This window comes from Lutzomyia longipalpis, chromosome 1 (genome assembly GCF_024334085.1).
Source record: "Lutzomyia longipalpis isolate SR_M1_2022 chromosome 1, ASM2433408v1".
NCBI classification, from domain to species: Eukaryota; Metazoa; Arthropoda; class Insecta; order Diptera; family Psychodidae; genus Lutzomyia; species Lutzomyia longipalpis.
Genome location: NC_074707.1, coordinates 21,547,597 through 21,564,312, shown reverse-complemented (window position 1 = coordinate 21,564,312; position 16,716 = coordinate 21,547,597). Strand labels below are relative to the sequence as shown.

The following is a 16,716-nucleotide window of genomic DNA, read 5'->3' as shown; positions in this document are numbered from 1 at the left end:
ACACTGACTAAAGAATCCACAAATATTAATACCTCATAGTGCAAACCCGAGAAGTTTTGGTAGTCAATAAATGAGCTATATACGAAGGAGATGATGCGTAAGAGAATAAACACCAGAGCGGCATAAATTGATTCCATTTTTTTTCTTTTAATTGTCCTCATTTCCTGTGGAAAGAGTGAACCGCATAAGCTATTTGGACAACGTTGAGGATTTATTAACTTATTACATAAATTATGTTGTGCTAGTCGCACCCAATCAAATCTTCTTGAGCCAATTATTTGCAAGGAGAGACATTCCCTTTTTATATATACAACATACATATTCCATGTATTACTTTTTGTATTCTTCCTCCCTATGTATCACTTTCTTCGGATAAGGAGATATAATTCGCTGACGGATAGAGGCAGTTTGATGATCTCTAATCAACTGAGATTTCTCTCAAACTCACCATTATTCTACGGAGGTCGAAGCGCAAAAGATATAGAAGAAGCAGGGTAATCTAATGATAAGAAAAATAATGTGGTGCAGAACTGTATTATTATATAAAGATACGATACTATATATAAAAGTACATATATCCCACTCCATATTGCCCAAAAATAAAGTGTTCATTGTGTTTGTTTCTTCGACTTTGATATACACAATTTTCTTGTTTTTCCATCTTCTGGCAAGTTGGCTACTGCTTCGGAATTACATATAGATTTATTCTGAATAGATACAGTTGGGAACTCAAATGTCTTCCCAACATAAACATACCTATCTTATACCTATGGAAATGTATTATGTGTGTCCTTTTTGAATTTGAAAGCTACAATCAAACCATATTACCAAATCAATATAAAAAAATACAAAATTTCTAAAATTTGCGTTAATAACCATTGATAAAAAAGATTTAAAATGATTATCAAAAAAAATTTAACTTTCGTTAGACAGCAAATCAATTTGCAAAAATTTTGAAATCATACATATAACGTAGATACTAGAATATCTAACAAATTTCGTTGAATATATTATACAAATTTATTCGTCTGATATCATCTAAAATATCTTGTGGACATTTATTTGTTCTGGAGATAAACTGTCCCATTGAATTTTGAATAAATCCATTTATGTGATTGCTATTCCATATAGCGATAGTTATGTATTGGTCACACGCGATGTCCCACATTTTCTCAAAATACATATTTACTTTCTGTCTTAAATAACAATTGGAAATTTACATCATACAGCTGTATGGATAAATCGTTAAACCTCCGAAATATTTTATATGAGCTTTGTTTGCAAAAATTCTGTATATTCCAAAGCTTTTCCATATATAACCCACATATACCATAGTTGTAGTAAATAACAGGTTTTTCATCCAGGAAATATGCTTATATATGGACGAAAGAGATGAAATTTTTGTATTCAACATAGGAAATAAATGGGTCTGGTCGTCACAAAAGCTTCGACAATGTATTGCTATATAGGAGAGGTATTCATAAAAGTGTAAAATGGAATGGATCAATTTAAATGCGGGTGTGAAAAGAGAACTTTTGCACAGCTTTTCTCTTGCTTTTTTTTCCTTGTCGCTTCCTTTTCTCATGGAAACATTCGCTATAAGTTTGCTGTACGATACGTAGGTACCTATATAAATATAATGGATAGACGACTTTGCAGACTAACATTATAAAAATGTATTCCATTTGACCGTACTCAAATGGATTTCCTGATGAAAAAATACGGCTAAGCAAGTCACAAAAAACTGAAAATATGTCAATATGTATAAAAAGTTTTGAATGACAACGTACTAAAAAAACTATAATTTCCTTTCATTTTAATTCAATTTCAAAAAGCCATTTCAGCTATTATTTTATGATACGAAACAAATGAAAGATATTTGTTTGACACATATTAATGAATCATGTTTCAAAACCAATCAAAGTGTTAAAATACAGTTAAATAGAAATATTATGTACGTACATAGACATATATTTTTTTTTTTTTTTAACGTATTTAATAAAGCGATCTGCACAAGGGGGTACAATAAACTTTAATACAAGACAATAAAAAGAGAGACATGATGGTTTAACGTCGGGGAAAAACCATAAAACTAAAGCACACCGATCACAACGGGGTAAAGAGGTCGGAAGGCTTCACCTTCCTAAGCCTTCTCGGCTTTCCATTGTCAATCGCCAGCTGCCCAGCGAGGTCATTTTCATGCCCAAGCAGTCGCTCTCTGTAGCGCCTGCTGACCTCAGCTATCTCCTCCTGAACCGGGAGGACGTTCATGTCCCTATGCAGCTGGTCGTTGGTTACGTACCAGGGGGCGTCAGTGATTTGCCTGAGGGCTTTGCTTTGGAATCTTTGTATTATGTCCACATTTGACTTAGCTGCTGCTCCCCACAGTTGCAGGCCATACGTCCACACAGGCCTAATTATGGTCTTGTAGATCAGAGTTTTGTTTGACAGAGACATCTTAGATCTCCTTCCAAGCAGCCAGTACAAGCCCCTCCACCTAAGACTCAGTTGCTTCCTTTTCATCCATAGATGAGTTCTCCAGGTTAACCTCCTGTCAAGGTGCAACCCGAGATATTTGGTGACATTCGATTGGGGAATCTCACTTCCATTCAGTAGTACTGGTGGGCAAGAACCGTTTCTAAGTGTGAAGGTAACCTGGACGGATTTCTGTTCATTGGCCTTGATTTTCCATCTGCGTAGCCATGACTCGATCAATTCTAAATGCCCCTGGAGCATCTGCGACGCCAACCCCGGCGAATCAGCCACAGCAAGGACAGCAGTATCGTCCGCAAACGTTGCCATGGTATTCTGACGACAACGAGGGAGATCCGCAGTGAATAAGACATACAATACGGGCCCCAGGACGCTACCCTGGGGGACCCCAGAGCGGATTGGCAACGTCTGCGACTCCTCGAGCCCCTGCCTCACGAAGAACTGCCTATCCGACAAGAAGGACTTGATGATGAGGTAGAAATTGAATGGAAGGAATTTTTTGATTTTGTAGTTAAGGCCATCATGCCAAACTCGATCAAAAGCCTGACTAACATCAAGGAAAGCGCCCGTGCAATATTGTCGGTCTTCAAAGGCCGCATGTATGACATCCACTAATCGATGGACCTGCTCCACCGTACCATGGCCTGGCCTGAACCCAAATTGGTGAGCAGGAATTAGGGCTTCCGCCGCAAGGATGGGTCTCAATCGATGCATCAGAAGTTTCTCAAAGACCTTCCCGAGGATTGATAAAAGGCTGATTGGACGATATGAGCTCAGTTCATCTGATTTCTTTCCCGGCTTCAGAATTACCTTCACTTGTGCAATCTTCCACCGACTCGGGAAGTGACCGATTGTTAGCATGGCATTGAAGATCCTCTGGATAAGTCTGACACACTTTGCAGTAATTTCCTTCAACATTCTTCCAGTAATCTTGTCGTGCCCAGGAGCCTTGTGCGGTCGAAGATCATCAACGAGCACATTTACAATTTCGCCAACACGGAATTTTTTAATAGGTAAGGACAATTGTCCAGGAGCTTCCAGAAATCGGTCCACCTCCTCGTCATGATCATCCATGCCAGGCCAGACACGAAACACGCTTTCCAGGTGCTCAGCAAAAGCCTCGGCCTTACTCTCATCATCTCTTGCCCAACTTCCATCCACCCTCCTCACAGGGGGAACCGCAGCCTGGGGCCTAGTGACTCTCCTGGTAGCCCTCCAAAGACTATAATCGGTGGCCTCAGTAGGTGATAAACCCTCAAGATACTCAGAGATGGACTTCTCACATAAATCCCTCATCATCCTCTTCAAAGCTTTGGCAGAGCGGTTGAAATTTTTCTTGTCATCAGGGTGCCTGGTAGTTTGCCAAATTTGTCGGAGTCTGCGTTTCTCCTGAAGCTTCTCCCGCACGCTAAAAGGAACGTGATAATGTTTGAACTTCCCCTCATGCACTGCCGAAGTCGACGATCGAGCGGCCTCGCGTAAGGCCTCCGTGAGAGCACCCACAGACTCCTCAAGCCCAACCCTGTCACCAATAGCATCGGGAACGACGATGAGTTTGTCCAGAGCATCTCTAAAAAGGTTCCAGTCAGTAGACCGATTAGTAAGGTGTGCCTCTCTATGCAACTGAGCAACGTCGGCAAAAACCTCAAGAATCACCGGGCTGTGGTCAGAGGAGAGATCCAGAGAAGAACTCACTCTGCATCGCGACGCATCCACGCCGCCAACCACGGCAAAATCCAGCAGATCAGGGAGCTTATTGCGGTCTGCAGGCCAGTAAGTAGGCTCTCCAGTAGATAAGAATTTGTAGTTGTTGCTCATGGCTGTCTCATAGAGTTCCTTCCCCTTTGGGTTAACCAATCGCGAACCCCAAAAAGGATGTTTGGCATTAAAGTCTCCAGCGGAGATAAACCTGCTACCAAGAGTGCCAAAATATCTCTCAAACTGATGTTTCTTCACTAAGTGTCTAGGTGGGCAGTAGACAGATGAAATTGTGATCGGAGCGCCCGGGCAAATGACCTCAACCGAAGTAGCCTGCAGAAAATCCTCCCTGAATTTTTCTCGAATATTGTGCTTGATATCTCTCCTGATTATTATGGCCGTCCCTCCGTGCGCAGTACCGTCCGGATGCTTGGTATTGTAAATTATATAATTAGGGATTTTGATAAAGCTTTTTGTTGTGAAGTGTGTTTCAGATACCATGAGAATATCCACGTCGTTTGCATAAAGATAATTTTTCACTTCCAGGACATGGTTACAAAGACCATTGGCATTCCACATGACTAGTTTTAAGACTTTAAGATTCATTTTGATCTCATTTCGGCCACGAGGATAGTTAATAAATTAAGTACTGTGGATATTTGTTGCGAAAGACCTTTCATCATTGAAGTCAGCACAGAAATGTCGTTATTATTTGAAGCATTCGAATCATTGCCAGCCGGGTTGGACACACCTTGCCCCTCAGTAACACCAACGCCACCTGTGACATCGGAATATGACAATCCATCAATTCTGGTAGCAGTGTTTACATTTGTGGAAGTTTGGCGATGCAATCTACGTTCCTGTGCAACTCTATCCCTGAGATCCGATGTCCTTTGCCTCTTCAGCTGCAGGTGAGCCTCACAACCCCGGAAGTTCGCAGGGTGGCCGCCCCCACAGTTAACACACTTCACATTCTCATCACGAACCTTCCTTGTGCACTTTTCAGTCGCGTGCCCACCCGCACACTTAACACACTGAGGAGCCCTATGGCAAAAGGACTTTGTATGGCCATATCTCTGGCACTTCGTACATTGGACAACCTCCTTCGATGGACGCGGAGGCTCCACCTGCACCACATGACTCAAGAGGCGCGTGATTTGGTAAATTTCCTTGTTGTTGTTTGCAGCAGTGACTTCAACAAAGAAGAGCGGCAGGGGGAGCTTTGTGCCCCTTTGCTTAACATTGTGCACACGCACAACATTGTGTCCTAGTTCCTTAAGGGCATTCTTGATGTCCTCGTGTATCACAGCATGATGCAGCCCCCGGATCACAGCGCGGAAGCCCCTCTCGCTCTTCAATTGGAATGAGTGCATGTCAGTGTTTTTGTCTTTGAGAGCCTTGTAAATCTTCCGGTAAGAGTCACTGTTCTTTGTTTGTATCTTTACAGTGTTGTCCTTAAGAGCCTTGAGGGTGTAAAAATTCTTGGCAAGAGACTCCAGGAGTGCCACAAGTGGCGATAGGGTCTCAACTCCATGGACAAAAATAGGCGGAGGTGTGGGCTCTTTCTTAGTGGCAGAATCAGAGTCAGAGGTGCCGTTGTTTTGAGAATCACCATCGGTCTCCATGTCATTTGATTCCTCCCTCGTGGAAAGGGCGTCAAAGGAGTTGCTAGTTGGAACCGCTGCTAGCCAGTTGGTTAACTTAGGCTGCTTCATCTGGGGTTGCTTGCTATTACCAGGATCATCCCTTGGTCTTTTGGTCTGGGAATTTCCTTGGCTCCCACTGGTCGATGGCACGAGAGACATCTGTCAGGTTGGTGTCCTCCACAAAAATGATTTAAAACGCTTGTAAGGCTTGGAAGAATCCACGCATTTGAATTCGACAAGGTTGCACGTCTATAGCGTGGACCCCCAAGACCTAAAAGGATACTAGCCTTCGGCTTAATCAACAAAAATTAGTATAAAACAAGCACAGTGAAAAAAGTTGGTGAGAATCACTTGCCTGTGAATCTGAATCCTGTACATAGACATATATAAAACAATTTAAGCTTTATACTGTTTGAATTCTCAGAACTTTCTTTATGTCACTCGTGTCACTCACAATACTATATAGTATACATATATATGTAACTATACATATGTTATTTTATGTATGTATATGTCAAAATATTATTTTAATGTTAATATTTAATAGTGTAATTAGGCCATTTTGATTTTAAAATTGCGACTGCTGCATTTAATTACATTTATACTGATTTTTCATCTATATACATATTTTACATTTATGTATTATTTATCCATTACCTCATTAATTTCACTGGTAAATACCACAAAAACTTGTCAAATAAATTTCCAATTATTTTGCCTACAACATGCATATAGCTTGTTTTAATTTAAATTAAATTCAATTGAGTCTCTTTTTTTTCCAAATGGTGTAATTGCAGAAAAGCACATTGTATGTATGAAACAATACTTAACTGATTTTATTGGGAAAACCACAGGAATGAGATAAAATCGAGTTAGGAAAATTTGTTTCCACCCTTGGTTTAACCCACCCCCTACTTCTTCAATGTACTCAACGACATAGCTATTTGTTTGCAGAAGCAATTTATTGCTCTATTACATCGTTCCTTTCACCCCCAAAACTAAACGTCTTACAATGCACCCAAAAAGCCTTTTCCAAGCAATCCGCTCATCTTCTCTTTATATGTATGTTACATACAGAGAACTTTCTTCTAACTCTACAACACACTAAAGTAAAGAAAATTGAGAACTTTCGGTATCATGTGTGCACAATCTTCTTTTAGTTCAAATGTAAGTGGTAGGTACTGAAAGAGTCATGTTGAGTACGGTTGTACCGGGGAAAAAAGATGACGGAAAGAATAAAACGTAAGGGACTGTAAGCAGGAAGAATAAATTGAGTGTGAAGTGGTTATCGAATTTCTCAGTTCACTTACACACGAAGACTATTCTTTATTGCGATAATTTTTCACTCCCTCCCTCCCGCGTATATGCATATACATTACATGCTTTTAGCTACATACTTGACTCATTTTGGAGGAAATAAAGCACACAGTGATTTTGTTCCATAATAAACATACACTCGTGAGCTTTCGAGCCAATTTACAGCACAATGGTAATTATTCATATCTCTGGGTCTTTTTCCAACAACCCCTTTTGCCTTCATACATTCTCACACCTTATTTATTTTCAACCCTATGCCCCTATTGTTCCTTCATTTGCCCACAATTAAACACACCCGGTCGAGTAAGTATAAAGTATAGGCGCCAGGTGAATGAAGTACACTTTCTCTAGCAAATACAAAAGCGTCCTCACTTGAACCTGTTACGTGTAGTTGCTATGGTAAATACAAGGTCTTTGAGAATTTTCTTAACACTCTGTCACCTGTAATTTTCCTAACGAAGTTGATGGTTTAATGAAATAATTTTATATTTCTTCTTTATATTTAACTAAAAATTATATGATTTTATCTATATAAAAGAATTTAATTATGTATTTACAAGTTCTTAGTAATAGTAACGTATTACCTTTATAATAAAGACACAAACAAAACTGAGAAAGCATAAGCCCCGTACATGTATAACATAAGAAATTAATCATCAGAAGGATCCAGTAACATACATACGTAATATCCCTGATAATTTATGAAATAATTACAGCGATAAAAAGTCGTGGTATATACTCATTAGATACTCGTAGATAAATACTATGTGGGGATTCAATTTATTTATGTGTCAGTCAACATCAATTGGGATTAATTTGTCCACCACATACCAATGGTATATATGTATGTTTGTTGCTACACCGTTGCGCGTGAAAGATACAAAACCCATTTGCACACATGATGAAGCTATTTTGGACACATAAATTTCTATATTTCTAATATTATTGCATTAATCATAATATATTCCTGCCGTGACAGTAAGTTAAATTAATGTTTTCTCTGTTCATATCTTTCCAGGTTTCAACATTGCTGATGATATTCTTAGTGTTTCTTAGTAAAGCCAAAAGTGTCCGGGTGGTGAGATGGAAATAAATCATAGTAGAAATGGACCAGAGACAATCCCATAATAATTCGGTGTGACGTGGATTCAGCAACATGATGCATTTTGAGTGCTAATTTAATTGGATTTCGAGATCCTTGTGCTTTCACTGTTGCCACAATTGAAGTATTTGTTGCGTTCCCATTTACACATAACACACCAGCAGTGTCCAAAGTATTACTCGGAAAACCCTCTAGAATAGAGGGGGTATTTGTGTATGTGAAATACGATGTAAGCTTAAATAATGACAGCCATAATTCATAATTTGATTAGAACTTTCGCATAAAGTGTCCAACGTCACCGCATTGGGTCTCCAATCTATGCTGTGAGGGTGGCTGGGCTTTGTGTACAACGATCGTGGTTCGGGAAACGTAAATAGTAATTTTCACTCAACCAAAGCCCCGGTTGCAGCATTTGGGCAGGGAACTCTCCAATATATGCAGCAATGGTGTAACTCCCGCCCCCCTCATTCACCCACTCTCCGTGTATAGAGGTGCTTAAAATGTAAATTCAAACTCGAGTTTATACTCGCGATTCACGTGATTTTGTATATGTGCTATGCCAAACAATTTACGTATTATAGTGTCCAGAAAATGACTCGAAATAGTAACAGGAGCACCGTAAATCCTATTATCCTGATTAGGGGGAAACATTCATTTACATTAAAATGACTTGAATTAGTTTGTGCAGACTAATTAGTGTGCAATAGAATAAAATACGTGAAATCGAATTTGAGAGCTGGTTATTTCACATAATATAGAATTACCGGGGAGTTACCAAACAAAAAAAACCTCCGAAGAAAGTACTATACACCATAAAAACACATCATCACGGGGAAAGTGTGCAAAAGCTACTTAGAAAATGAAAATAAAGCACTCAATTGGCTCCATTCTGTTGTACATCGTCACGTTAGCGCAATGTTCTTCGATGGATATTTACAAAAACACCCATCTCAATTCGAGAATTGTGCAAACACGCTACGGAAGACTACAAGGAATCATTTTGCCCTTGGACAACTACAAATTCCTCAAGCCCATCGAAGCATTTCTTGGAGTTCCATATGCTACACCACCAATTAAATCAAATAGGTAAGATCCAGACACGAAATTGAAAATCTATCTCTCTACGCACGTCTACCACCCACAACACGTTTATAACCATCCCCCCTTCTCGTTCCTTAATTTCCGTTTCGTGTCTAGCAATTAGTTGGTATACCACAATCGTGGCATACCAAGTATTGTAATCGTCGGAAAAACCGACCACCTCAGATCGGGCTCAAACTTGGTATGAGCACGTTTTAGACATCCCACATTACGAAAATGGTGGTGGAAAATTTTTGATCCGGCCGGCCTGCCGGCCGGCCTGCCGGTGGTCCAAACTTTGCCTTATATCTCGAGAACGGTAACAGATAAAGACTTCGCGTTTGAAGTTTTCTATAGAAATGTGGGTGTAAAATTTCATTTTTTCACATTTTCAAAATTCAAAATGGCCGCCGTCCGCCATTTTGAAATACCGGCAACCACTTCCCTTATAGTTAGAGGTCTGAAATTTTAGTATGTTGTAGTGCTCAGTGAGACGTTTTCGTCGATAACTCATACTTGGAAATCGGTCAAGCCGTTTAGCAAATATGGCGGTCTAAAGCAAAAAGTGTTTTTTCGATATAACTTGAGAACGGCTTGACCGATTTTGACGATCTTGGTATCAAATGAAAGGTTTCAAGAAGCCCTACAAATGTCTAGAATATTCCAAGTTCCAAAAACATCCGCAAGAGGCGCTAAAATCAAAAACAAAAATTACCTAACTTTAAGGGGCTATATCTCCCAACATCTGTTATAGATTTCCTTTAAATTTTGATATGTTGTAGCCTAACTCAATATCTTTTACCAGTCCGAAAATGAAGAAAATCTATGTCGCCGTTTAGAAGATATAGCCATTTGAAAAATTCTTGAATTTGAAAAGTTCTAAGAGCCATATCTCTTGAACCGCTTGACCGATTTTGCTCATCTTAGTATCAAATTAAAGGTTTTGCAAAACTCTACAACTTTCTAGAACATCAGAAACTTCTAGAACCATTCCTTTAGGACGAAAAGTGCAAAAAACTGTTTTTGTTGAACAAAAATCCGCCATTTTGTGTTCTGGAGGTGACCTTGGAATGTATCGAAATATATGTCAGATTATAGCTTATTTCAATACCTTTCCAGAAATAGTCAAGAAATTTCTGTATGTGCAATAGAACTTGAGATATAACCATTTTTGTCTTTCGAATTGATGAATTTCATAAAAAAAAATCACCTTTGCCTACTAATACTACTCACAAATTAAATTACAACGCATAGACTGACCCATCCGCGTTGTGGTATACCAACTCTAATAACTGGACGCGTTATGATTGACTTTAAGTTTTATCAATTAAAATGAAATTTCGTAGCACCAATTTTCCCTCGAGTGCAAATTGTTTCCAAAATTCGCTCATTTCATTCTCTTACACGTATGTATGTTATGTACATACATATATATTATGTTATATATGCATATACATAATCCTAAGGAACAGTTGTAAAAAGTATATCCATTATGTATGTACAATGTATGTATGTACGTATGAATGTATGGATTGTACCATGAACACCATGTGCCATATCAGAACCTAAAATTTTACTCACCGAATTTTCCAACACGGCGAAATGTTTCAACTCCGGTCGCGCTACATATGCAAATGGTGTCGGGGGGAGAAAATGTTGCAATATATATAGAATAGGAAGAATAGCGAGAATGGGGGATACATAAAAGCGCTCCTATTTCGAGAATATTGCTCAATAGTTCATGAAATAAGGCCCGAAACAATAGCAACTTTACTAACTCATTTTACTCCTCACTTGCAATTTTCTTCTTCATCCCCTCAAATTGTGCATCAGGGAACACCTTTTGTGGCGCCCAGGACTCTGTAATTCCCACAATATATATTCCCAACCTACACCAACGGTCTATTTAACTAATGGCCCTAGCATGTCTCATGAATTACATGATTACAGTAAGTTTGGAAAATTGTTTTGCTTAAGGATTCCAAATAGAACTTTTGCTTCTGCATAAAATACTTCTAATTGAAAATTTACTTTAATTTGCGCAAAAAAAAATTATGTCAATATTTTGAGAAAATAACGGTTGCAGAGTTTCACAAAACTTGGGGTGAACTTTCAGTCTAAAAGTTTTCGTTCCTTTTGAAATGAAAAGGAAAGGAATCGTATTTCAGTAGCATGAAGGATGCCCCAGATTGAAACTTTACTGAAGAACTTATTTTGAGAGAAAATCCAATGAGAAAAAAATGCTTGGATAATGACCAACTTACTTAAATTTTCTGGGAATTTCAAGAATATCTCGTTGCCCTAATTTTTTTCTTATGTCTTCTAAAATCACATTATCCAATTAAAAGACACAAAAAACTAATTATGGGGACGAAAAAGAATTGGAAAGAAAGTAACCATTTCAAAGAATATTCACTTGCAATTCTATTTTTAGAATCTACTACAACAACCCCTATTTACCTAAATTTACCAAAAAGTCTTTAAACACAAAACAAAAAAATTAAAATTTTATTTAATCCCACAAAAGTTTTTCAAATCCTTTTCTTTTCAAGTTGAATTTTTATCCAGAAAAAGCCGTAATAAGTATGTACGTCATGTCGTTTAGGTGAATAAATTTCTTTTAATCTCAAATTTATTTTATATATTATTAATTCTGTTGAATTTTTAACAAAGGATAAAACCATTTTGTTTCAACATTCAAACAATCTTTCTCTCTTTGGGTGATGGAGTGAACAACTCCATTTTAGCAAAAGTTTAGAAAATCCACTTCCTCTCCTGGAATATTTCAGCAGAGGAAGTGTAAAAAAATGTTTTTTTTGACAAACTCTTAACTCAGGTTGTTTTTAGGAATTTCTGCATACCATATTTTCAGTATAAATCCCTAGTCGTAATTTTTATGCCCTTGACGTGGATGAGGTTGAGTATTTGATGGGGAGAATGGAAAAGTTTTCAAAAAAAATCCACCCTCCCACTCAGGGAGGACATGAAAAGTGAATTGAGTGAAAAGTTGTGAAATATAGCAAGTTGGAAATGATTTATTTGAAAATTTCCTCTGGGAGGCTGGACATGATATGTTGCCGGCAGTCAATCAAAATACAAAATTTATCGATTTGTGCCATATCGAGGATAACACACGTCCAAAATTCCAATGAAAATGGACATGGGAAAAGGACGGGGTGGTGGCGGTGGTCTTCGCCACTCAAAATCTTGGACAAGGTAGCTATGTGATAATGCGGAGCGGACACCCCCATACTCTGGTATGTGCGCATATTTTCACCATGCCAAAGCCCTGATGCATGATACAGGAGAGAGAGAGAGAGAGAGAGAGAGAGATGGGGACCTACCCAGTCCACCCTGTACTGCTGCAAAATTCAATGATCATCCATCGTATTGATTGGTACACCCCCCTCTTTAACAACCCATCACTTCAGTTTTCAATGTATAATTTCATTTAAAATCGAAACTTTTATTGTTCCCCATCGATTGTGGACCAATTGCCACACTCAATTTTTATTATTTTGTGATAAACTAGCATACACGACAGTCTGATGGATACATCAAAGAAATAGCCAATAAATTTTAGTATATGTATTATAATTGAAAAATTAATTGACATAGTTCAATCACGATAAATATCATAAATTTTATGTATCCGTGTTAATAGTTATAAAGCGAATATTGGAAAGGAAGATCCATTTAATTTTTTATTCATATTTTCATGCCAAAGATCATGTCTCAGGAATAATAAAAAGCTTTTTTTGGGAGCTTAAAGATATTAAACATACAAATATCTCGCCTTATAAGCAAAATGTGATTGAAAATCAATTTTATTTTTCTTCCACGTCATATTCTTTTCAGGTTACTTGAATTGATCGGATGCTGTAAGCATATGTGAGCACCTTATGTGCTATGGCAAATGGAGATAAAAGATCGATTTCATCTTCAATGTGGCTCATTTTGGAATCATGTGGAGTCCTCTGTCTGTGTATTACGTTTTAAAAAGGATTACATAGCAGATTGCTTTCATCCATCTTCCCCAAGAATATTTGTTGTTTCTCAAAGGGAGAGAAAGAGACGATTCCCAAAGATTCCATAGCTAAGATTATTTCTTTTTTTTTCGGAAAAGACTCCCCAGCATTAACTGATGCGCGGTGGATTTCCAGTGTGCAAAAAAAATCCGCGTGTCGTTTTTCTTGAGGTGATTGATTATGGCTAATATTTACCGTATTCTTTAACCACTCCTCTCAGTGTCTATTCACTCACTGTCTCGTGTATACCATCAGCTTTTCTTTTAAGGAGTCGTTCGCCTTCCATAAACCATGGGAAACTCTGTGAGAGAATGAGCTTATATGCGGGGGAGAAATAAATAGAGAATTTCTATCCAGGAAATAGAGCACAAACAACCAAAACACCATACCACTTTCTAAACCATATTTTACATCCACCCACGCATATTCCACCCCCTCACATAAAAAAGTGTAGAAAAATGATGTCAATTTTTTACTTTCATCGTGATTAACAATACGAGATTTTCCAACTCGGATTTTGTGATTCCATTTTGTTGCTCTCACAACATTCTTGTGAGAATTCATACCTGTCGACACACCATTAGCTTGAAACCTTTGAGAGCACGCACTTTTCTTCTTTTCTATACAACGCAGGTTCAATTAGGTCCTTTGAGTTCTAAGAACTGAATGGAAAAAATTGTGCGTCATCGAAAATATTTCATTAATTTATACGAGCTATTGACAAATAATACGAATTGACGAATATTTACAAATTGGATTGAACAAACAATAAATCCCTTAGGAAAATACGTAATATAAATTATTAATCTTATTATGTTCTCCCAAAAGTAATTACAAATTAATTTGGGCAATTTTTTTTATTTATCTGATTCTCTGAAAATTCTTTTTCCTCGAAGTACGACTTCGTGAAAATATTTCCCATTATCAAGGGTCATGTTGAAAGGGAAAAAAATCTGTAAAGATTTTTATCAAAAATATTTAGTTTGAGTTGTGTGCAGAGGAATTCCACTAGTTTCATTGTTTGTTTTCATTGTGAAATAATTTAGAGCTTCGTAAATCATATTTTATGGCATTCGTGGAAGTCTATGCCTTTTTATTTATATTTATATTTTTTGTACTTCTTCCTATGTATATAATCTTGTATTGTACATCGCGGGTTATGTTCAAAGTGTCCCATGCTACATATGAGGATGATTTCATGGAATGCCACTCCGTCGTAACAATTTGAAGTTCTCTAAGGCAATTAATGTGATATATGGCAAAGTCATGTTGTTTCTATTCTTGAGATTTTCATTTTACCACTGAAAATATTAATATATAGTAGAGTAGTAGATATGGCACTTACTTAATATCTCTATATTGCCGGTTCTGGATATGGATTCACGCATACATAACTTTGGTGAAAAAGACTGAACAGCAGCGGATTTCGACTCGTAAATGAGCACACTCGGGTCTAAGTAATTAAAAGTTTCCCATGAGTTAAGTTGAAGTACGGAGAGGGGGGATGACTGTAAGAGCTCACAAGGAACTTTGACTGACAAATTGTGTATGCACAATATTTATGGGCCCAGGTAAACATGGAGGGGTGCCATGATTAAAGTTTGAACTTTCCACTTTGAAAAGCCTTAAGTATATAGTGTAAAACTGATAGAAGTACTTCAGCAGAAACGACGTCTAACCAACCAAACCTCTTCTTCAACAACTTTCTATGTTCTAACACAATAAATTCAAGGCTCAACATTTTCGACATTGGGTGTGAGGCATGTTATACATTTAGGCATCTTGAGTACCCCACCGACCGAAATGTAGGGTGAGGAGAGCCAAAATAATAATGATGGATAGGAAATAAAGTGTAGAGAAATGTGTCTGATAATATTTATAAATGGATTTATAATCACCGAGAAAATCAGACGCACTCCAATGAACACTTTGAAAGTAAACGTATTTATAGCATTTTTGCGTTTCAGGAAATCGTAATACGGCAAAACGAAAAGAAAAAGCTAATCTACGGCTTGCGATTGAACTTAATTTCCCTCCCTCGGTGATATCGACAAGACGTGAAACGTAATCTAATACAAATTCAAGGTAATGAGCAAAAAATGCTATTAAAAGAAAGATGGAATTTTTCTTTGGCTTGATAATGTTCGATGTGAAAAGAAAAACCTACGCTATATTTTTTTTTCGTACGGCCAATACTTGAATTGGACACATAATTTCACTAAATGTAGGGTAAATATGTAGCTGTTATGTACATTTGCCTTCCTCTCTTGAGGTACCTATGCAAAAAAATAATTCATACCAAAAGATTTTTACTTTACAAAAATTCTTTCTTGTGACCTACATAGCAATTGTAATCAATAACATCGCAAAAAATCAGGGAGTAAAAATGATGGATAGGAAATAAAGTGTAGAGAAATGTGTCTGATAATATTTATAAATGGATTTATAATCACCGAGAAAATCAGACGCACTCCAATGAACACTTTGAAAGTAAACGTATTTATAGCATTTTTGCGTTTCAGGAAATCGTAATACGGCAAAACGAAAAGAAAAAGCTAATCTACGGCTTGCGATTGAACTTAATTTCCCTCCCTCGGTGATATCGACAAGACGTGAAACGTAATCTAATACAAATTCAAGGTAATGAGCAAAAAATGCTATTAAAAGAAAGATGGAATTTTTCTTTGGCTTGATAATGTTCGATGTGAAAAGAAAAACCTACGCTATATTTTTTTTTCGTACGGCCAATACTTGAATTGGACACATAATTTCACTAAATGTAGGGTAAATATGTAGCTGTTATGTACATTTGCCTTCCTCTCTTGAGGTACCTATGCAAAAAAATAATTCATACCAAAAGATTTTTACTTTACAAAAATTCTTTCTTGTGACCTACATAGCAATTGTAATCAATAACATCGCAAAAAATCAGGGAGTAAATTATCAAAAATTCAAGAAAAAATAAAGATTGTATGGGGTAATGAAGAATTTATGATTTGTAAGAATATCGCACCAGTTTGTAATGTTTACGAAAATTTACAGTAAAAAACAATAACAATATCTTCAACAATTTCTTCTTATATAACAACCGGTATCTCTTCACTCATATTTTATATTGTTTAAATCAATATGTGTCTCATAAAAAAAGGAAAAATTATTCACCCTCCGCATATTTCTTTTCTGATACTCCGGGAGCAGCAGCAATAAGAAAGTAATATTGACAGTGAATGGCAAATATTAAAAAGTTTAAATTGTTTTGCCGAGAAAAGTTTCTGAATTGAGTTAGGGAGACGAAAAGCGAGAAAAATGATATATAGAATGAATTCTTTCCTCTTACTATTTGTGGAGAATG

General features: G+C 37.3%; 1 protein-coding gene across 3 annotated transcripts in view; it reads left to right on the top strand.

Moving 5' to 3' along the window:
• LOC129796979 (neuroligin-4, Y-linked-like) overlaps window positions 1–16,716 on the top strand; it is a 78,234-nt gene that overhangs the window by 52,347 nt on the left and 9,171 nt on the right. For all 3 annotated transcript variants that reach the window (XM_055839166.1, XM_055839167.1, XM_055839165.1), the window contains one exon: window positions 8,173–9,342. In XM_055839166.1, the coding sequence (XP_055695141.1) occupies window positions 9,116–9,342 (227 nt within the window). In that variant the 5' untranslated portion in view covers window positions 8,173–9,115. The remainder of the gene's footprint in view (window positions 1–8,172; window positions 9,343–16,716) is intronic.